The sequence below is a fragment of the Ammospiza caudacuta genome, chromosome Z (assembly GCF_027887145.1).
Source record: "Ammospiza caudacuta isolate bAmmCau1 chromosome Z, bAmmCau1.pri, whole genome shotgun sequence".
Classification (NCBI taxonomy): Eukaryota; Metazoa; Chordata; class Aves; order Passeriformes; family Passerellidae; genus Ammospiza; species Ammospiza caudacuta.
In genome coordinates this window covers 14,694,016-14,717,333 of record NC_080632.1, presented here as the reverse complement: position 1 = coordinate 14,717,333, position 23,318 = coordinate 14,694,016, and the positions used below count along the sequence as shown (strand labels likewise).

Genomic DNA, 23,318 nt, shown 5'->3' with positions numbered 1-23,318 from the left:
GTAAACAGGTGCAAAGCTTTTCAAGTACCTTCTGCATGTGAGGAAATCCAGTTACTACTGATTCCAGGATGAGATCTACTTATGGAATCTTCAGCAGTTTACACCAGCAGTACCTGCAGAGTATATCTCTAACATCATGTGAAACAAAACCCACTGTGCAGTGTGATTAACAGAGCCCACATTTCACATTAATGAGGAGGTATGCTGGTTTCAGCTGGGGTACAGTTTTCTTCAGTGGCTAGTACAGGTATGTGTTTTGAATTTATGCTAACACACGGTTGATAAAATACAGAGTTGTGTTATTATTGCTGAGCAGGGCTTACATAGAGCCAAGGCCTTTTCTGCTGTTTGTACTGCCACTCTGGTGAGGGAGTTGGTGGTGCATGAGAGGTTGGGAAGTGACAGGTGGGACAGGGGACCCAAACTGACCAAAGGGATATTCCAAATGACGACTAGTACATAAAGCTGGGCAGAAGGAGGAAGAGGGTGGACATTAGGTGTAATGGTGCTTGTCCTCCCAAGTCACCATGGCATGTGATGAGGCCTTGCTCTCCTGGGGATGGCTAAACACGTGCCTGCCCATGGGAAGAAGTGAATTAATTCCCTGTTTTGTTTTGCTTGCGTGTGTAGCTTTTGCTTTCCCTATTAACCTGTCTTTATTTCAACCCATGCGCTTTCTGGCTTTTACCCTTCAATTTTCTCCCTGATCTCACTGGTGGGAGTGAGTGAACAGCTGCCTGGGTTCTGGCTGCTGCCTGGGGTAAAACCATGACAGGAGGCTAAGCACCCTTGCCAGAAATATGAAGAAAGGACAAGCTAGCTGAATCCTGCATTTCTTCCAGCCTTTCCTCTTCCCAACTGACACAGCTTAGAAACAGCACAAGCTGCCTAAGGCACAGCAGCGCCAAAAGCTCCCCAAGCATTTCCCATTTTGTGCAGGCTTGACTCAGCGACACCGGCAGCAGGGGAACAACAGGAGGTAAAAAGCTCAGTGGAGCAACTGGGAACAACAAGATGTGATGATAGTAAGAACCAATGGGCACATTTAGAAAGGGTCACAAAGGATGGAGGGAAATCTGAGCATTTAGTTTTACTTTTTTTTTTTAAATAGCTGCCATGGCATATCACCTGCACTGGCCTTTCCCAGACATCACTGTCAGAGAAGGGATGACGAGTTCAGCAGCTGGCTCTCAGTGGCAGCCCAGGGCAAGGGCAGTCACCAGGCACTGCAGCTTTCAGAGGGGCAGGAGGGCAAGGCACCACAGCTGGAGAAACACTGCTGCACAAAGAATTCATGAGAGGCAAAAAATTAGGACAAGGCATGCACAGAAGCAGGGATATCAGGAAAAATTCCACTGGAGGCTCAGCAGAGAGTGGACATCATCAGGCAAAAGTCCCAGATCTGTTTTTCCACAGAACAGTTCTTCACCAGATACATGTTTCTTACAGATTTCATGTCACTTTGGGCTTTCTAATACAACAGTTTCCAGACTTGAGAACTGAAATGAAGGCTATTGAAAAAGGAAGATCATAGTCTGGTCTTACTCATTACTTGTACCAAGGTTAATAAAAATCATGATGCTAACAAGGTCAGAATTCTTATAGATTAACTGGGAGTCATGGTTTCCCCCAACCTGCTGAAAAGGCAATAATAACTACTCAACAGAATTAACTTCAAACCATTTTGGCATGTACAGTAATATAGTCAGTACACAGCCATAGAAAGTCCTAGAGTTTTTAATTTTTGTGTAGCTTGGCCAATTTTCATTTACATTCTCTGCCATCACAGCAAACTCAGGACACTGAGTGCCTAATGAGGGAGATTTGACTAAACAAACCAGGATAATCTGATGCTCAGATGCTACGACCTTGATGAACAGATGCACTGACTGCATATGATGTAATGCAAGTATGGCACATTCTGAACAGTGACCAGATCTGCTGCTTTCTAGTAAAACCTGGGCTGTGATCAAAGACCTTTTCATGGTCCTAAGTATGTGGTTTCTCTTGTGCCTAGTAAGAGTCAAGCTCCTGCCAAATCCTCTCCTTCAGTAGGAACTGTTAGTATGGACTCTGCCATCTGCTCACTCTGGTGTTCTCAAGCAAGTTACAGACACACATAGGCTGCTCTGTTTCTGCTGAGTTTATTAAACTGGCCTAGTATGTTGAAAAACTAGGGAGAGGAATGATAGACACATACATTAAAACTGTGTAATAAGATTAGCCTGATTTCCCTAAGAAATTCTTGGTGGTTTTTTTTTTTTTTTTTGGTGTGTGTGTTTTTGCTTGTTTGTTTTTGGTTTTTTTTGTTTTTTTATATAGAGTCTTCATTTATGAAATTACCAATGTCAAACCTACCTGGAGCAAATAATCTCAAAATTAAAGTCCCTGGAGCCAGATGATCTGAACCCTGTTTCTTGCTACAGTCCATACTTCCTGTGGTCATTTTAAGAGGTCACTGAGTCTGTGCTTTAGTTTCTGCCCTTGTAAAATGGAGCAAATATTTCTTTACAATACATCAACAGCACTTTGTACTAAGGTCAGTCATGCTATCAGGAGGAAGTATTAGCATTGCATGTGGCACAGCTGACTCATTTCTCAACAGTTAATGATGTGGTAGATCCACCTTTAGCAATCAAGTACATTATCTCATTGTCATGACCCAGCTCAACGCAGAACATGGGTTACACAATGCTACACACAATAGGCAGTAACCACCTACAAGCAAGAGGAAAAACAAGCCAGTGTATGTATCAACTTATGTTTAACATCAGGAGAGAAACTGAAAACTACAGTTACACTTGTATTAGAAAGGAGATCTGTAGAATGGAGGAGTTGATGCCAAGGATCAAAAGTCTGTGACACTCCATGGGAGTAGAAGAGGAATGGGAGAAAATATAAGGGTTATTTCAGAACAACTTAAAATGTGCTCCCATGGACTGGACAGCCATTAGTGGTCAAAGCCTGCTCAGTGAGCTTTCAGAGTACTTTTTAAAGCTCAGGTGCATTCAAAATTAACACAAGTTGTGCATTAAGGCAATTCAGTGACACAAACCCAAACAAGCAAAGGACGGTCAACGGGGAGACTCACTTGAAAAGCACACCTTGATCAGCAGTGCTGCAGTGGGAGCAGCCTTCCCACAGAACTATCTGGCCCCAAGGTTACCACCAGGTGGGACTGGAAGTAAGCAATCCACACTCCTCGTAGCAGCCCACAGGGCATGTGCCTCACACTGCATATTTTGCTAATTTACAGCAGGTTCTGTTTTCTGGTTTGGTTTTGAGGGTTTTGTTGGCAATTTTTTATTTGTTGTTTTTTAGTTGTTTGGGCTTTTTTTTTGGTTGGGTTTTTGCTGGGTTTTCTTTTAGGGTTTTTTTGCTCATTTCTTTTGGTTTTTAACTCCCTGAAGTTTCCATTTCATGCATTATGGGAAAACAAAGCACGATAAAGCAGGAGATGATGTGCTTCCCTAAGCCAGAAAACCAGAAAGAGCACAGTCATATCAGGAGGACCCCCACCTTACAGACTAACCAATAAAAAGTATAGGCTGGCCAATAAAATGCCTTTTTGCCACATGCAAAAAGAAAGGAGAAAAAAGCAAGTTCACTATTTTGAAACTACGGGATGGAAACAAAAACTAATCCAAGTCTGGCTCATTCACTGAACATTTTGCCTCACATTCCATTTAGGATAATGGCATGGGTGAATGGAACAAAGGAACATCCAGCCACCTAAAATATTAGAAGAGGACAATACAAGCTGCAGAATCTGAAACGAAAGCAATCAGCTGTTTACTGTAAAAAAAAATCCCTACCATTGTAAAAAGGAACAAATTTGCAATTTAAATTGCGGGTTCAGCAGCAAAAAGTGTTTAGTGAACCAGCGGATTCTGGGGTTTTTGGGGAGCGTGCAATCAAGAGAGGGGAAAAGGGAAAATCGAACCATCCTGTCAGCTTACCAAACTCTAGATTATTCTGGTTTTTGCTCATTCTTACAGCTTGTGTGTTCTTTTGGTTGGTTGATTTAGCCTAACCACATAAAGGCTGAGAGAGAACAACTCTCTCTGAAGGACGGACAAGAACTGAAACTATGAGAACATCACACATACAAAGCTAGGAAAACATGTATTTCAAATGGGAATTAGGTTTCTAATTACTGATAGATGGGAATTCCAAATAATCTTCTAAGGAGAATTTTTGGTAAGGAACTTATGACTTGATAAATCTTCAGGAGATATGATAGAAGCAACCCTTTGAACTTCAGAGAGGAACCCAGATCATGTGTCATGATCATGTTTTATGATCTGATGAGATATGTGGTTGCCATTTTCATAATTTACATTGCCTCACACTCACTGGCTTCTGACAGACAGATAAATCAGAATGCAATTCTTTTTTTCCCCTGTGTGCATAGTTCAACACTGTTGTCTGTAACTTCTGAGTATAACGTCTTCTCAATTTTTCTGAATACTGGAGATCAACTGCAAGGTAAGCCTTTGGAGAGGGGAGAAGGGCCTTCTGCTGTTCACTGTGGATGGCATTTGGCCCTCTGGATATTATGGGCAAAACAAACAAAAGTATTGCCCATGCCAGAGCAACACACCTCACACTTGGCCTCTTTTCCCTAATCCTGCACTATTTTGTATGATGAGTTTTGGTCTTCAAGCATCAGCCAGCACTTGCTACTGCCAAGAAGCCATTTTTGGATGGTTACACACCTTAGGTAACAGCAGACATCTTTCAGCTGCAGAAGGATGAATAATGATGTAAATGATCCTTTCCAGTTTTTCCCTTTCTTAATTAAGAGAATCTACATTCGGTTCACTAAAGCCATCCGTGTGACAATTATTCTACTGCAAAGTTCTGGAGCAGATTTCCTCATCCAGAGTCTCATCTTTTTTGATCCTATTGTTACTGATCAGCCCTAATGTAAAGTTCCAGCTCTCTGAAATATACCCTTCCTTACAGGATAGGATTGGGACTACTGTGCCTAACTATAAAGGTATTTTGAAATTACAATGGCAATATTCTTCAAATCTCCAGCTGCCTCTAATAAGGATCTTCTGCTTCTCTCACCCTTGAGATGTTCTATTCCTCTATTTTTTACATTGTTAATGCAATATGGAAGATCCTTCAAAAGGATGAAGAAGAAAATTAATTTGTACAGCTTTCTTGAAAACTGTCTGCTGCTTACTTTGTACAAAGCATTGCTATTTACTTTTAGGTTACAAACTGGAGATACTGTTTCCCCTGGTTAACAGTATGACTAAATGCTTTTTCTAGAAAGTGGGAAAATAGTTTCTCCTGTATCATTCAGTTTAAGCCTTTTCTTTACTATTACCCACCAGTGAAATGTAAAGGCTTTGCCAGACCATAATTTCATAGAAAGAAAGAGCATGAGATATGACTTTTTAGCTTAAGGCACAATTCTTAGTCACAGGAAGGTTGGAGCTGCAGCATTTACATTTAGCTACTCAACAAGAAAAGTAGTTTACCAACCAGTACTGCAATACCCTAGAGAAAACACATATATACACTCGGACAGGTGTTTTCCAAAACATATTTTTAATGTAATCTGCATTTGGAGCCTAAAGAGAGTAGGAGCAGAGAAATATGCTTGTTATTCCTTTTTTACATTACTGTTAAAGCTAAATTACTTCACGTAAAAAAGAAACTGCAATATTTCCATACATGGAGCTAGCCCTGCATAGGAAGTCTTTGCAATAGAATGGAACACAAATACAACATTATTTAAAATCAAACCAACAACAGCTTTTCACTCTGCCCTCACTGAGGGCTCAACAGTTACTTTTACACTCAAAAGCAAGAAATATGAGCAGTCTAGTATGTCTCTCATCAAAATTACCAAAATTACTTTGAAGCGTTAAATACCAGTTGGCGTCATTTTATTCACAGAAGGTAAAATTAGTGTTTAGTCAACTTTTTCATGCTTCTCAACATTTTAGAGTATAACAGTCATTCCACTCTATATTTCAAAGCATTTCAAAGCTATTTCAAGAGCAGCCATATCCTTCCACTGTCACCTTGCAGCTGATACAAAACTGACGCAAGGCACACTTTTCCTCAAAAGGTTTTTATCTAATTACAAATCCTCCTTTAAGGATTTTGCTATAGCACTGCATTACTTTCTTTAAAGTAGTGTTTGTAAAAATAGAAAGAGGTTAATTTTAACCAGTTGCAAAACAGTTGTTAAAAGACAGCTCTTTGTGAACTTAGGAACAACACAAGACTACTTCCTATCCAGGGAGTGTTGTGAAGTATATATGGAAAAATAACCACAATGTTGCCTTGCATTTCAGAAAATGTCTTTACACTGCACCTAACAAAGAGAAGAGAGACACTGCAGACAGCTGGAATCTTGTCACCAGCCTAAGTGATACAAAAATAGGAACATAATTTTAATTTTTTTAAATGAGAATATTTTTCATCTTCCTTGTTGAAGTACTTCAGTTGAAACCCACAACTATCAGAAGAAAAGCTGCTCTGTGCATTTATCCCCTTCACTAAAAAATGCAGCTTAGAGGTCTCAACTGATACCAAGCAAGGAGGTATCAGTTCCTTTGTCTCTAGGGGGAATACCTGTAAGCTGTTTAATCAATTTAAAACTTGTTTCATCTCTGCAGGGCATATAATTATTTCTGCAGTGTTCTCAGCATTTGTCTGTGTCAGTAGCTCAGAAGCAGTGTGTTCATCAGAAAAAAAAGCCAAATAGGGAGATAAATGGTAAAAGAATGAGTTAAAAATATTACAAAATTAAAATTAAGATAAATAAAACAAAGTAGTGTAAACACATAGGTCTAAATGCAAAGTGGCCAAAAATGCATGAATTCATCTGCCAGGTCACCTAAGTCTAAGTAACCTGGCAAGATAAGCTCTCTTCAGCAGAGAGCTTCATCACCATGAAAAATTAAATTCAGCATGGAGGTGATAAATCCTTCAGACTGATGCATATCAGTAGATATTTACACAGAAATTCGTGCAATAAATCAGCATTTATAATAGCCTGTTTTGTTTCTAAAGAGCAGCTAACACAGTAAGCCTTTCTTGTAGCAATATTCACTAGATTTACATAGAACTAATAGTGATATGCTTTCACTTTTGGGAATGCTTTCCATTTAAAAAATTGCTAACATTAAAAAATTTTACATTATATTTCTGAACTAATAATCATAAATCATAGAATGATTTGGGTTGGAAGGGACTTTAAAGACCACCTAGTTCCAACCTCTCTGTCATGTGCAGACGCCTTCCACTGGACCAGAGCCCCATGCAGTCTTGCCTTGAACACTTCCAGTAACGGGGCATCCACAACTCCTCTGGACAACCTTTGCCAGTGCCTCACCATGTTCAGAGTAAACAATTTCTTCCTTATATCAAAGCTAAATCTCACCCTTCTCTGTTTAAAGCCATTCTCCCTTGTCCCTCCACCCCACGACTTTGTAAAAAGTCTCTCTCCAGCTCTTTTGTAGCCTCCTTTAGGTACTGGAAGGTCCTATACAAGGTCTCCCTGCAGCCTTCTCTTCCTCAGGCTGAACAACCAACCAACAAATCTTAAACAGGCTAAATGTCAGTTATAAAGACAGGAATTAAAACTAAAACCACCAAAGAGCAGGACAGATTCCAAAGTAAAAAACTCTAAAAATCCTTTTCTCTGAGACCTATACAAAAATAATTATTTTTATGACTTGATGTATAATTCTAGTATAGTATCATTTGCTGATTATCCCCATCTAAAGAGCAGCAGAAAAGCATTAAAATGTATATATTCAAAAACCAAACTACACGTCCTCACAAATAAAAAGCTGAGTGGCACGTGTCCTAAGCACTGCAAATCACAGCAATTCAGTCAATTGACCAGAGTTTAGTCTTGTGTGATGCCAGAAAAACCTGCATCTGGCCAGTATCAGCAATAATGTGGCCAGCAGGACCAGGGCAGTGATTGTCCCCTGTACAGTGAAGCCATGCCTCAAGTGCTGTGTTCAGTTTTGGGTCCCTCATTATATCAAAGACACCAAGGTGCCAGAGCATGTCCAAGGAAGGGCAGTGGAGCTGGGGAAGGGTTTGGATCACAAGTCCGATGAGGAGTAGCCAATGGAGCTGGGGTTGTTCAGCCTGGAGAGAAGGAGGTTCAGTGGAGAACTTACAACTCTCTACAATTACTTCACAACGCAGGGGTTGGCCTCTTCTCCCAAGTAACAAGCAATACAAGGAGAAATGGCCTCAAGCTGAATTAGAGGAGATACAGATTGGATACCAGGAAAAACTCCTTAGTGGAAAGAGTGGTTAACCAATGTAACAGGCTGTCCAAAGGAAGCAGCTGAGTCACCATGGCTGGAGGTATTTGAAACACGTGTAGATGTGGCACTTAAGGACATGGTTTAGCGCTGGACTTGGCAGTGCTGGGTTAAGGGTTGGACTCAATGATCTTAAGGATCTTTTCCAACCTAAATGATTCTATGATTCTTGTAATAGTATACAACATAGACACAGCAAGGGACAAACCAGAGAAAATTGCTTCAAAACAGCAAGTCTGGTAGTGACAACACACAAACAGCACTGCTTTCAACATATCTTTGCTTAAAAACATCCCCATAATTTTTTGCAAAAATGGCTAAGCTAGTAGGCACCTGTACACTGCCATACACTGGCAGGAATGCCAAAACAGAACAAGAACAAGGAAGGGCTGTTCTTATGTGCTCCCAAGACATGTTCTTCCTCAAGTTCAACCATAAATAACAAAAGTGTTCTAACATCAACCTAAAAATTAAAGTATTACAAAGACCCTCCTAACCTAACCAATTTGGATTCTAAACATCTCTTATCTCTGACAAAGGCATAAAACCAGTTGTTAGATTTCTGGAGCAAGAACCCCATAGGTACACTTACTACCCACAACTGATATGAAACATTAAGCCAAAAATACCCAAAATGCTAGACGACTAAATTTGCAAGTAAACTGTATCCTATCCAACAGAAATTAATTTCACTTTAAGACATTTTAGGGCTAATGTGCCATAATAAATCCTACTATTAATCAACAGTAAAGTGCTGAATTATATTAATTACCTGAATCACACTCGCATTTATGATCTTCATTTATAGACTTCTTATCAAGTCAAAAGAGCCCTTTCTGTTGCAAAAGCTAAGCTGTTGTGCAAATATTATAAAAAATAGGTACTTTAATAGGAGCTATATACACAACAGAACTTCTGCTTTTGTTAAGTACAACTGACATAGCAGAGATGAAAAGTCCATGCAAGTATTTATAAAGATACTTAAAATGAAGAAAAAAAAAGGACACTGCTATAGAACTTTCAATACCCTGGCAGACAGCCACTTACTATACTATATGATGTCTACATCTGGACTGATAAACATCATGCCATCAACATGCTTTAGTTTTCTTTTGTAAGCTAAAGCTGATTTGCAGATTTTAAAGCAGAGCATATATTTGATCTATGTCTCATAAAAGTGTATCATTAAGGTTTGAGGTTAAACTTTGAGCAAACTTCACATCTAGTCACATAACTGGCACAAGCAAGACAGTGCAGAGGGGAAGGCGTCACTTGTACACCATGAGGACTCTTCCCCCAGCTGCACGATGCAACAGAACACTTTTCAGATTTAAAGTTCAAGTGGACTACAATCAGAAAAAGCAAGATTTTCTTCTCCCCAGTTTACGAAAAAATTCCAGAGGATCAAAATGAAAGCAACCTCAGTTAAAGCAGTCAAAAAGTCAAACCCAAGTTTGGAGAGCTGATAAATAACTCCAAAATTCATCATGCTATGAAGACAGCATTCTCAAGAGAGCTTTAAACAAACTGCAAAACAAGATTGGCATTTAAGTTGAAATTGGCCAAGTGATGCATAGAAATATGCTCACACACAACAGTCATGTTTAAGCCAGTGCATAGAGAAGATAAAAGCACTTATGGTAGTTGCAAATGTTAACAAGTCCATACAACTTGCACAGTTTAGCAATGAGTCCATAGAAAAAGAAGAGAGTAGGAGTAGAAACGCTCAAGCAAAACCAAAAAAAGATGACCTTCCAACTGTATAAAATCCACATAACAGTTATAGTAAAAAGACATCAGTGGAAAATACTCAACTCAGTCCCAAACACCCAACAGGCAAATAAGACCAGAAAAGACAAGCCTTTGGCAGACAATTTAAAGTCTAAATATGGCATTACATTTCTAAATAATCCACAAAATATATTATATGGCATATTCATATTAAATACTGGGTAACCAACTCTGCAAATCTGATGCTAACAACACTAGGCAACGAGAGCAAAATGGAGCAAGCTAAAGGAACGCTGGTGTAACACAATGGTGCTCAAGGAAAATATCACCATGTCGTGCTTCAAGAACAGTACTCTGGAACGCCACACTATCATCTATGGAGCAAAACAAAGTTCTCTAGTTTTTCAGGGATATGCCCTGCATAGGATATGTTATGATTCACTATAACACGAGCAGCAAGACACTGCAAAGTAGTATGATTTATGGGCTGGATTAAATTCTTTGCTATTTCCTTCTCATCCAGCAAATCACTAGCTGTTTGTTTACATGAGTTTGTGGCATCGAAATGTGAACCTGACTTGATAAGAAGATTCATGATGTCTGGATGGTTGTTCAGTGCAGCAATGTGTAATGGACTGTTGTTATCAGAGTCTCTGACATTTACATCAGCACCACATTCCACCAGGATAGCAGTAACCTGTAGAGAGGGGAATTTACAAACTGGGTAGCGACCGACACATGTAGTATTATTGTCAACAGCAAGGTGAAGTGGACTGAAGTTATTCTTTCCTCTAGGCTGAAGCTTAAGAAACTTGTAAATAGTTTGTTTCTTAAAATGTTCCTGTTCTGAGCTGCAAGGTACTTTCTCCAACAAGCAAATTAAATGCAAAATGATGGAAAGAGCTTTGTTCAGCTGTACTGGATCAGGAAGACATTGGGTTTGTTTCATGGCCCGTTCTATTTCAAGAACGCTTTTGCACAGTATACCCATCAGATCATCAAAAGTGACAGTAGTGCCTAGCAGGCCTTTTGCCCTATCCTGAAGCATGAAGGAGAAAAGTTCAGCAAATGATAGCAAACTGCTGGCTGTCATGGGGCTTAGAGGATCAAGATTGCTCTGCTGCATGTCCAAAGCATACTTCCATAAATTAATGCAACGCTTGAAGTTTCCAGAGTCTGCATACACAGCACCTCTGTATCTAATATAGTAGGATGTGTCTGGGTGTGAAGGGCCAAGAATACGTTCTCTAATTAATAATGCTTGCATTCTCATTTCATCTGGGTCTGCAATAAGATTTTCTAGCTCTTCTGAGCTGTTTACCTCTTTAGCATAATCATAAGCCATAATTAGTGTTTGTGGCACAGGTTTGCTGAGGATATTAGTCCTATCACTGTATCTCATTTCCATAGCTCTTTTCCAGTATTTCAAAGCACCAAGCAGATCTCTCTTTTTGTCCACAAATGTTGCTCCTAGAAGTTCCAGAGCATTTATGCGCTCAGCCTTACTGGTCTGTACATGCTGGGTCAGAAAGTCCACTATATTTGTGTGGCCTGTCACACTGGCAGACAGAAGGGGAGTCATTCCATAACCATCCTTTTCCATTTTAGCACAATATTTGAGAAGCATCTTCATGATCTCCAAACTTCCAGATTCTGCACAGTCATGTAGTGCTGTATTTCCTGAAAGAGAAGAAACACAATTACACAAATCATATCAAATTACAGTCCAAATCCCACCATGCTAATTGGTTAAAAAAAAAGTTTAAAACCCCCAAATATTAATGGTTTTGAAATAGCAATTTTTTTCTCCATTTGTGTACCATGAAAACAAGGCTGCCACACAGTTATAAAAATCAAAATATTTGATATTTTTATCTGAAAAAATTAAACAGGTTTAAGAAAAAAACCCACACCAGAATTAAAAGGGAATTATTCACTACATAAAAGCACAGTAATTGGCTATTCCATTGTATCCAAAGTCAAGCAAACAGGACAGGAGACCAGTTTGACTGGACAGAGAACTCCTCTTGGGGCTCAGGAGGCAAAATAAATGGTATGCTGTCTGGAAACAGGTTAGGCTTTGCAGGAATTTGACAGAGCTGTGATTCATGTATGAAGGGGACAAGATGCAAAAGGCCAAAGCTCAATTGGAGTTGAAACTGACTGGTATTGTGTCAGACAACAAGAAGGATTTTCAAAGTAGCAAGAGGAGGTCTAAAGAAAATACGATTCTGATACTTAGTGAAGATGGTCATCTTTCTATTAAGGGTGAAGAAGTGTAGAGACACTGAATGCTTTCCTTTGCCTCAGTCTTTAATAATAGAGATAAACTGCCTTCTGCCCTGGATTTAGAGGATGACCTCAGGAATAGGGACTTCCCATTTGTTTAGACTCTTCTCAGGGACTAGATGTAGCAGTTCACAAGTCCATGAGATCTGATGGGATTTACCTGAGTACTGAAGAAGTTGATGTTTGTGAGGGCACCACTCCTCTCCACCAGCTACCAAATGTCTTGGGAGTATGGGGAGGTCCCTACTGAATAGAAGCTAACCAATGTTATTTCATTTTATAAGAAGGGAAAGAGGGATTACCCAGGAAGCTAAAGACCTGTTAGTCTCACCTCAACACTCAGAAAAATTATGGAGAAGATTGTACTGAATGCTACTGTAAGGCATTTAAAGAACAATGCAATCATTAGGTACTATCACCTTGGGTTGACAAGGAAAAAGTCCTGTTTTAACTAATTTGATATGCTTCTAGAATAAGGTCACCCATCCATCAGATGAAGGAAAGATAGTGGCTGTGGGATTTTTGCCTTTTAGTGAGTTTTGCCTTTTTTGGCTTTTATATTGTCCCCACAACATCCTTCTGGACAAGTTATCCAAGTGTGGGATGAGTAGGGTCATTGTGCACTGGGTGCAGAACTGTCTGAAGGACCCAGCTCAAAGGATTGCAGTGAATGGGGCTATCAAATCTAGCTGACACGCTAATCAAATTCATATAAAACATGAGTAAAAAGTTACTTTCTAAAGCTTATGACTCAGGTTTTTGCAATTATACCAGAGGTACGAAAATAGTTTGTCCCCTGAATCATATTTTAAGAGCAAAATTCAAACATTTTAAGGAAAAAAACCCTTAAAAATACCAGATTGCTTCATTTATTGACAGTGAACTTAAATTTCAAAATTGTCTTTTCCTGAAACATTTCTGAATAATGGCCAGTGATTTTACAATCATTTACTAACAAGTAAACTGAGGACGACATCTCAACACAAAGTGGCACATGAAACTACCTGCTAGATCAAGATTCATAAAGTTAAACCCAGTTCATAAAAAGGGAAGTGATTTTCCACCTTTCTAATACCTCACGCAATTTTTAACATTAATAGCACTAAGTAAGTTATAGGTTTGGCCACACTACAATCTCTACCTAGACTAACAAATTTTCAGTTGCAGGAGCAGAGGTGGATTGAAAGTTGGCGAATTTGGCATACATAGCTTATCAGCTAAAATTCTCTCCATCTTTAGAAAAATGTCAATATGCCATCTGAGAAAGGACAAGACCTTGATATTCCTAAGAGTGGAAGATGTCAAACACAGACGTATATACAAACTTACTAATACACATACACTTATTCTTCTTGCTATGCTGCTGGAAGTCTAGTTAAAATGAAACTACAGCAGTTAATTCAAAACTAAAGAATGGCTGGTCCCTCAGACCATCTTCAGTTCTGTATCTATTGATAAAGGCAAAACCAGATGCACATGGGCTTTGGCTGAGCCAGCAGTTAACACAGTTAATGTTTCAGGGGGTACTCAACTCCATACACTATCCTTCATGGCAGAGCTCTGCAACTGGCAGCTGTCTCTACCTTCAAATGAACATTTTTAATATATTTAAAAAATAGTAACATAAAAGCACATTAAAGACAAATAAGCCAAAAGATATCAGTAACATCCAAATTCTTACTTCTGTTTCACAGCTATTAATATATATTTTGCTACTTTTGACAACCACAACAGTGCCAGCTATGCATATTACATACTGCAGATCCATCACCACGTAATGCTGCTTTTGACACTATTTTATCAATCAGCAGGCATACACACTGTGACTAATAAAAATCCACACAAAATAAGCTTGGCCATTGTCCATGTAAACTAAATCCAGCAGTCTGTATGCCATTAATTTACAATGCAGCTATATAGAACACGTGGAAATATGCTTAAGACTCCAAGGAATTTCATGCTCTTTCCAACTGGATTATTTAAATTTAAAACAATTTAGGGTTTTTTATTGGTATTACAAATACTGATTTCAGTTTAACAGCTTATCAGAAGTAGTGTAATTTTCCAGTTGTTTAAACTGCAGTAGCCCTTAGAATGAAAATAACCACAGCTTAAATTATGTCATGTATCAACTAATAATGTGAGGCCATCACTACTAATTTTTATGCAGCGGCTGCACCTCACTGAAGTTTGATTGGATGGTACATATACATGTGGGAAGAATACTTTGTAAGAAACACAAGTTTCCATTGAAAAGTGTTTAGGAGTAAAAAGATAGTTGAGAGTTGTCAACTTTAAGAAAAACCCAAACATAAACCCCAGCCTTAAGAATTTGAAACAAAACATGAGAGGGGCCTTAGTGTGCAAATCAAAGGCTATACATTCACCACAAACTGACCAGGAACTGAACAGTTCAAATAAACACAGCAGATAACCACTATTCCGTGAATTAACTCATCCATTTCAAAACATTACACTGTCTATAGTGTCTATAGTGACCATATCATCTATAGTGATAAATAGTGGCTGAAAACAATTCAGAAATTAATTTAATTTTTGTAACATTATCTATTCAGTAACAAACTAGAAAGCAATGTTATATCTATTGCTGTATTAAGAAGGAAAAATGCCAAAAAAAAGCAAAAGTAATTTGAAAGTCATTTCCTTTGACAAGTAATTTTCAAAGAGACATATATGATGGGTTTGGTCAAATTAATTTTTTTAAGATAGGAATGATTATTGTAAAGTAGGTTTAATCTATTTTTAAAAGTCAACTGTAAAATGACCGGCAGGAATTCAATCACACATCACAGATAGCTCTTGTTACCATAACATAAAAGGCTCCTCCTTGCAAAGGAGAAAAGACTGGACTGCAGATGATTCCGGTAGTTCGGATACTTCTCTGCTAAATATTAAGTGTCACTCTATTGTATTGCTACAATAGTGCTTACAAACAGCTTTTATCCGGATAAAACTTTACCATTCATATTACCTAGTAACTTCTCCATAACCCCAACTCCAGTCCTTCTAAATCTTGCAGATACAAAGTACAGAAAAAGGTATGGCTAGTTGGCATTGTATCTTCACACTTTACTCTTTTGTTAACAGGACTCCTTTAAAAGGAGTTCTGAACATTTCAGAAACATTTCATGTATCACAAAACTAACTACCCAGTGCTTCCAAAAGCTTGCTGGAGTGGGGGTGGGTATTCAAATTCATAAGGAGGGCAGGCTTTTCTATGTCAAAAGCAAGTAATTCCCAAAATAGACTGATAGCTTGTGACAAGGGAATGGAAGAAAATGAAGCCATGACACAGAAAGTGATTTGACTTGATTTGCAACCAATTAAGTGCATCCACTTCCTAATACTTCCAAAATGCTTTATCAAATTTACACGTTGTAAAACTTACATTAAAACTTATCACCAATCTGAATTTCTATCCAAGATCATTAAAAACAAAAGAAATAAAAGTATTTAATTTAAATGACTGACTAGTGTGTACATTAACCACCTGTATACATTTTTGCAGCCTTACAAATGAAGTGATCACTTATAAAGTGAAATTTTTCATGTAACATTCATTTCTTTTTCTACCACAGCACTTGAAGTAATTCAGTCTTCCAAGAGTCTTTACTGATTTAAAAGTATTGCCAGATAGATCCAAACATGGACAATGCATAAGAAAACTGTTACACATCCTAACTCTCAGTGTGCATAGTGAATAAAAACGAAATGTCTTTCCTTCAAGAAACTAACTAACAAATGCAAAGAACTGCTAATCTCAACAATTTATTTTAATGGAATTTCCATACGATGTAAGGGACTAATTGCTGTCTTGCTCACTGAAATACTTCAAGAGAACTTGTATTATGAACATTACATTATGATGTAATTTAAACAAAAACTTTTTAGTTAGAATTAAACTTAAATTGTATCTTTATCTTCCTTATTTAACTTCGACATTCCTCCTGAAGCTCAGTTTCCACACACAGTCACAAACAAAACATCTATGAGTTTCAGAGCCCTGGTACCATGTAATACCTACCAAAAAAGGGAAAAAAGCAAACCATCCCCCCCCCCAAAAAAAAGACACAGCACACTTTTAGAGCAAGTGTTTATTCACTGGGAGAATTTTAAAAAATAATCAAAAAAGCAACAACAACAAGCAGAAAAAAACCCCAAAGACCTTTGCTTGGGGATTTTTTTATCCCTTCCCTGCTCCCTCAGTGATACTATGAACCTTGCCAAGCAGAGAAGACAAACACCTTCAGAAGAAAAGAAACCTGTCAAGACTCCTTAATGTTTATAGCACAATAAAATTAATTATTTTTAACACATACTAGACCACACTTGTCATAAAGGAAATAGCATGATTCTCCATAATTCCCCTACTTCTGGGTCTGCTACGTCTGTAAAATATTTTTTCCCTTACGAGCAGGTTTGAGGTCACATCTTTCAGTACCCCTTACTAACAACAATACTGAACTAGCACTAGCCCTTGATACAATACCCATAGAGACAGAAGTTTGCATTCTTCTATACTTCCCAAAATAAGGAAACAAAGTCCAAGGTCAACAAACCTTGTTTACCATATTATTTTACAAAAATATTAAATACTGTGACAGTAGATTTGAAGAATCACAGTATTCCTTTTTTTTATGCAAATAAACACTCCTGTGCATATCTCAAGAGAAAAGTAAGAGAATGCCTTGGCCAGCAGTTCTTAGAAACAAAATTCTGATCTTCTAATACTCTGGACGAGAAAAACCAGACTTAAGGCTAGCTGATGAGTCTTTTAACTACAAAAGGCGGGCAGAGTTGGTGAAAACCACTAACAAAACCACAGAAAGCACTTAGAAGAGAGAGACCGCAGACCAGGCCACTGAGCAATGGAAAGACTTACAGCTATCTTCAGGTAAAACAGCTGCCTCTTAAGCATGTATTTTGAAAAAAGGTAACAATTCCCTTGCGTTTGACCCATCCTGGCTACCAGCACATGCATATTTTATCCATGATCTAACTCACTTATTGCTGCAATAATGGATTTTTTTCCCTTCCTTTCTGCAAATCTGGCAGAGGAGAATAAAGTATAAACACAAGCTATTAAAATGTGCACTGCAAATTTTCAAAATGCAAGATCTTAACTGCCCTGTCTGATACTGAAGCAGAAGTATAAGATTTCTTTACAATCAGTCTGAATGAAAAATATTTCAATGGGGAACTTACATGAAATATTGTACCTTTAATAAAAAAAAAAATCAAAAAAGATAGCCTCAAAGAGCCCAAATCTGGAATCTGGAATCCTTAAAATGACTGACACTTGTATTAAGAGAGTAAACATTTCCCTGCCTACACATCACCAAATGAACACCGGGCACATCAGCGAAACACTGTCTTTGAGAATGCGGTGGTCTGTTCTGAAGGTAATAGTAAGGTGGCACCACCCTAACAACAAATCACAGGCAGGCTTCATAGTGCAGCAGAACAGAAAAGGGCATGCAGCTGACACAGAACATGCTCCTCATCTGGCACAGAGACAAAACTGTGCTTCATTTGAGGTTTTAGTTCTAGGATTCCACCTTCTGAAAAAAGTTGTGTTTCTGCTACTCTAACATTACCCACACTCGTCCTACTTTTAGGAACAGCATAAAAACTTGCCATCTGAGAGATCATTAACTACAAGTGAAACTTGTTAAACTTTATTTTTAATTTGAGCTTCTTAAATGAGGAGTTGTTCCGCTGGTTTCAGCTGGGGTAGAATTCATTTTCTTCACAGTGGCTGGCATGGGGATGTGTTTTGGATTTGTGCTGAGCACAGGGTTGATAACACAGAGATGTTTTTGTTGTTGCTCAGCAGGGCTTACACAGAGCCAAGGCCTTTTCTGCTGTTTGTGCTGCCACACTGGTGAGAAGTTGGGGGTTCATGAGAGGCTGGGAGGAGACACAGCTGGGACAGGTGACCCAAACTGACCAAAGGGATTTGCAGACCCTGTGACATCATGCTCAGGACATAAAGCTGAGGGGAAGAAAGAGAAAAGGTGGACCATTTGGAGTGATGGTGTTTGTCTTCTGAGGTAAGTGTTACACATGATGGAGACCTGCTCTTGTGGAGCAGGACTACCCATGGGAAGTGGTGAATTCCTCATTTTGCTTTGCTTGTGTGCTCTGCTTTTGTTTTCCTTATTAAGCTGTCCTTATCTCAAGCCACGAGTGTTCTGTTCCTGGTCTCACTGGTGGGGAAGTGAGCAAGCAGCTGTCTGGGGCTTGGCTGCTGGCTGGCATTAAACCATGACAGCAGAACACTGGTGAAAACTATGAATCAGAGACAGTGGTAAATTAATTCACTTTGTGAAGTATTGCTTAGGCTGCTTCCTATCTGTAGATATCTTTGCTGTTTTCCACCATTACAAAATAATAAAACCCACCCACCCTTCCTACCCCACCTATCAGTTTGTCCCCATCACTTACACTGTTCATGTAAACTAAAATACTTTTTAAAATATCCTTTGTTTACAGTTCTGCTGCCTAAATCCTACATAGAAGCTCAGGGAAACTGTGAGAAAGTTCAGATCTGCAAAACAGTGGAAACAAATACCATCACAGGCTCGTACTTTAAATTCAGAACCACTGGCCATCTTTCACAGTTGAGGATTCATTTACCCAAACATCCCTCTTCAGCACCACCCACCAGGTGACACTTCCAGACTTACACTTCACCTCATTTACCTCAGTGCAGCATCTTACCTGACACACTCTGAAATCTTTATGAACATCTTAATTTCCTGGCTGTACTTCCATACTTTCACAACTTTCTCAAGAACCTCTGACCTCTGAATTTCCATAGTCCAAAACACAGCTGTGGGATTCTGCATTTTAGAAGCAAGATTTCACCACATGTTTTCACCTACTCTTTCATACATTTAGATGCATGTGAATGAATCTATTTTTTCCTATCAAAGTATTCAGATTTCTCCCTGGAACTGTCAACACTCTGAAACATTTTCATATCTATATATTCAGGAAGTTTAATATACGTATTACGTGATATTTTGCAATATGAAAATCCAGTGGAAAACCACAAGACATAGGTCAAGTAATTCTGCCCCTCATGCTCACACAAGCTCTAAGGATGTGAAAAAGGATCTACAGAAATCTCCCACAACAGCAACTCAACTGAATAGTTCTGCTCTTTTAAGGAGTATGCAATTTTAAATGCAACAATATTTTTTTTTACATTTTTCAGGAAAGAACAGGCTTCTCTATACAAGGCCCAGGAAGGCGCCTGTCTAAACAGAACTCACATAAAAGGGCAGCAACTCTTACTACTGGGGAGCAGAACACTCAGACGCTCTGTTATCTTCCTGCTACAAGCACAGGACAATCTGTCAGCTATTTAGGACACAGCAGGGAGGAGTAGAAACTGAAAGTAATACACAAGATTCTTTGAGGGGGAGGGTGACAATGCAGAATGAATATTGTTTGACTAATTTTAAAAACAATAGCATTTTTGCAAAACACAGCTGAGGAGGTTACCTGCTGAATCTCAGCCACTGTTACAATACTTACAGCTACCAATTGTCCTCAGTTCTTCTGCCTTTCTGCAAATGACGTTCAGGGTTTATAGTACTTTCCTGCTTGCTTGCTTGACCTCACCACTGCTTATTCAGTAACTTCAGAGATAAAACTTCTTAAAGATACCAAAAATATGCTCCTGTCTTACCAGAGGGGACTTCCACACATTACCAACAGACAGCTATTACGTACACACATCCAGTTGTACACATGACAGTTTCAAGTGTAAAATGAGTTTTAATGAACTGAACCATATCCAATCCAACTTTTTAAATTAAGGATCATTTATCTACTTTAAGAACCTTTGCTTGTCTGCCTAGATGCAAGTCACACAGAAACTAAAGGAAATAGAAAGGAATTAAGATAATTGACACCACTGAGAAAATCCCCAGTCATTTAAACAAACACAAATAATGCTAATTCACTAATAAAGTGAATAAAAAGGATGAGTAAGGTAAAGCCTACTCCGCCAACGCAAAATGAGGGAGAAAAAGAGCTGCAGAATTACATCTTTTTCCCAATTAAATCAAGTATTTAAGAGCATTGCTTGGTTCACACCTATCATATAAATGGTAGCTTTAAAACTAAACCCCAAGTTTTCCGTTGCTTACACACTTTATATTTAGCTTGCTATTCCCAGAATGTTATTTAGAAAAATGACATTTTTATCCTACCACAAGTCCATGATGATTCATGAGCAACCTCAAACCCTTACAAAGGAAGATTTATTTTGCTCTGCCCACCTCCACGACAAATCTGTAGTTTAGCTTTCTTTACGCTAAACCCACATATTTGCATGATTTGCTGAGAAAAGGCATATTTAACCATATTTAAGGCATATTAGCAGCTTTTCTAAAGATTACTCTCACATTTGGTATTTACCAGTATCATACAACAATTTAAACACAAAGGATATTTTAACACCAATAACTGAAAGGTACAGTATACAGTTACAAATGTAATTAACCTGAAAAAGGCAGCAGAAGTATTATGCTACAAAACAACTGCTAGCAGATTAGTTTTTATATGTATTTATATATATTAAAAAACCTAAAATCTGATGAAACATAATCCTGGCTCAGTGAGATAAAAAATTAGCTGTAAATTGAAGCAACTGGTGTGCTTTTCAGGCTAATAGCACAACTAAATACAAGTCTGATATGTGATAGAAAATTTGTATGTTCAACTAATGATGATCACAGGAAAAAAGGCCAGAAATCTTTAATTTGTGTGGTAACACCAGAGCAATTGTAAACAGGGGCAAAAGGGTTTGAGATCTGTGAGCCACTGGAAGCCCTTCTGCTGAGATCACAGTCACCTGCATCTTCATTTCTTCAATCCTAATATATATTTTTGCTTACTAACACAGAAAAAGGTATAAAATTACTGAGTAATTTGGAGAGAGTGGGTGAAGAGGAAAGTGGTTATTTATTTTTGAATGCAGAAAGTAATTCTTCTCCTTTATGCATATTTCCTTAGATCAGCCTTACTGGCACAGATCAGTTTTATATACAGCACACTTGGTTTCTTAAGAATTACTACGAAAACCAAGAACACATGCTTATGTTTCTGAGTATGTTGCCAGACCAACCTACTACAAAGAGTGTGTTTCAGCAACTTTATTAGCTTTTAACACATGCATAAATGTGACACTTCACACGACTAAGTCTTTTAAGAATTAGGGATTTAAGATTAAAATGTATCAATTTAAACGATTTTATAATCCACGTTAAAAAACAGCAAATTAAAAAGAAAAAGTAAAAACATAGTTATAAACGCTTAATATATTATGCTTTATGAGAACAGAAGAATTTTTTTGATGTCAGGCTCTTTATGAAGTAAATCAGTAACTTTACCTCTATTTACCACAATGAAAGTGAAAAAACTAACTTACCTTTAACACTTTTTCTGTTCACATCCGCTCCTTTTTCAAGCAAATACTGAGCTATTTCTTTGTGGCCTTTGTAACATGAGATCATCAAGCACGTATGCCCGTGACGGTTTGATACTTCCAGGTCTGCTTTGTGCTCCACAAGGTACTTGACTATTTCCAGGTGACCATCAAAACAGGCAGCTCTAAGAGGCGTTGAATTTGTCAGCGTTGTGTTGTTGACAGACGCACCATGATCCAACAGACACTGGACAACCTTCAAGTGGCCGGCGGCCGATGCTGCCCACAGCGGCGGAGCTCCCTCGATGGTCTCACCATCAAAATTCACCGAGCCACCAACCTCTATCGAGGCAGAGCAATGGTCCAACAAGTATTCCACCATGTCGAGGTGACCATAGCGGGCTGCCATGAGAAGTGGCGTGGCACCATTGGTTTTTTCTGACATCAGTTGGGCCACCTCTTCCCTTGTTTTGCTTGCCAGTAGCTTGGAAAGGAGCCGCAGCTTGCCATCACGAGCAGCGTTGAAGACTGCTGTCTTTAGATCCATTTAGCCTTTACCTCTCTTGCTTCCCGATGGATACACACCTGAATTTTTCAGCCAAGACTTTACTGGAAGTGCTTAGCCCAAACAGAATGTCCCCACGTTCTTCTCAGATAAGTTTCATCCAGATAGGACAACATGGAGACTCCAAACAGGGTCCTGACGAAGCGCAGGCTGTGCTTATCACAAATCTGAAAAAAGGAGAATTCTCGATGTTTTCACCTCCTACTTCGCAAACAAGCAACCGCATTGTATTTTCCCACAGCTACACCCAAACAAGTCGCTGCTGTGGCGCGCCGGTGTCCAGCTGCATTCCTTGGGGCTCTCCCGGGCCGCGCCGTGGCCCCTGAGGAAAGCTACGGGGAGGAGGGGGCTGATCCCACCAGCGCGTTATCCACGCCGGACACAGAACGATCCTCTTCTCCCGAGCGCCTCCGTCAGCTGCACCCCCGACTCCTTTCGGGGCGTATCCCGAGTACAGAGCCCCCGGTTCCCGCCGGAACACCCGCAGACACGCACCTCCAAGGCAGCCGGGCGGGGAAGGCGACGGCCGCATTCCGGCCAAGCCCCGGACGCCGGAGAGAGCCCAAGCCCTCCGCTCGCCTCACCGCCGGACCCGCTGCGCCCAGAGCCCCGCAGCCCCATCCCCCTCCCTCCTTTCCCGCACGGCACCCAACCCCCGCGGCCGCCGTGCTCGGAGCCGGCCGACAAGGCCCGCCAGGCCACGCGCTACCTTCCCGGGGCGGTCCGGGCCGTCTCCCGCCGCCGCCGCCGCCCTCAGAGGGACGCGCCCGCCGCCGCTGCCCGCGCTCCGTCCGGCGCCTCCATGACAGCCGGGCCCCGCCGCCAGGGCCGGCCCTGCGCAGGGGGCGGGGCGGCCCCGCCGCGGCCAATCAGAGCTACGCCCCGCGCGCCCGGGGGCGGGACTACGCCGCCGCTGGAGGGCGCGGTGTGGGCACAGGCGGCCGCTAGGGGGCGC

General features: G+C 39.8%; 1 protein-coding gene across 1 annotated transcript; it reads right to left on the bottom strand.

Moving 5' to 3' along the window:
* Nucleotides 1-5,546: 5,546 nt before the first annotated feature.
* Nucleotides 5,547-22,519, bottom strand: FEM1C (fem-1 homolog C). The gene is made up of 2 exons (XM_058823477.1): nt 21,802-22,519; nt 5,547-11,726 (listed from the first exon to the last, which is right to left on the bottom strand). Exons 1-2 carry the CDS (start codon nt 22,343-22,345, stop codon nt 10,417-10,419), a joined length of 1,854 nt encoding a protein of 617 aa, XP_058679460.1. The 5' UTR covers nt 22,346-22,519; the 3' UTR covers nt 5,547-10,416.
* Nucleotides 22,520-23,318: the final 799 nt, after the last annotated feature.

What these genes read in the sequence shown, in the direction of transcription:
- FEM1C (XM_058823477.1), bottom strand. Translation starts at nt 22,345, where the DNA reads ATGGATCTAAAGACAGCAGTCTTCAACGCTGCTCGTGATGGCAAGCTG. An exon ending in GAACAGAAAAAGTGTTAAAG is followed by an intron (nt 11,727 to 21,801) that starts GTAAGTTAGTTT and finishes CTTCTCTTTCAG; the next exon opens with GAAATACAGCACTACATGAC.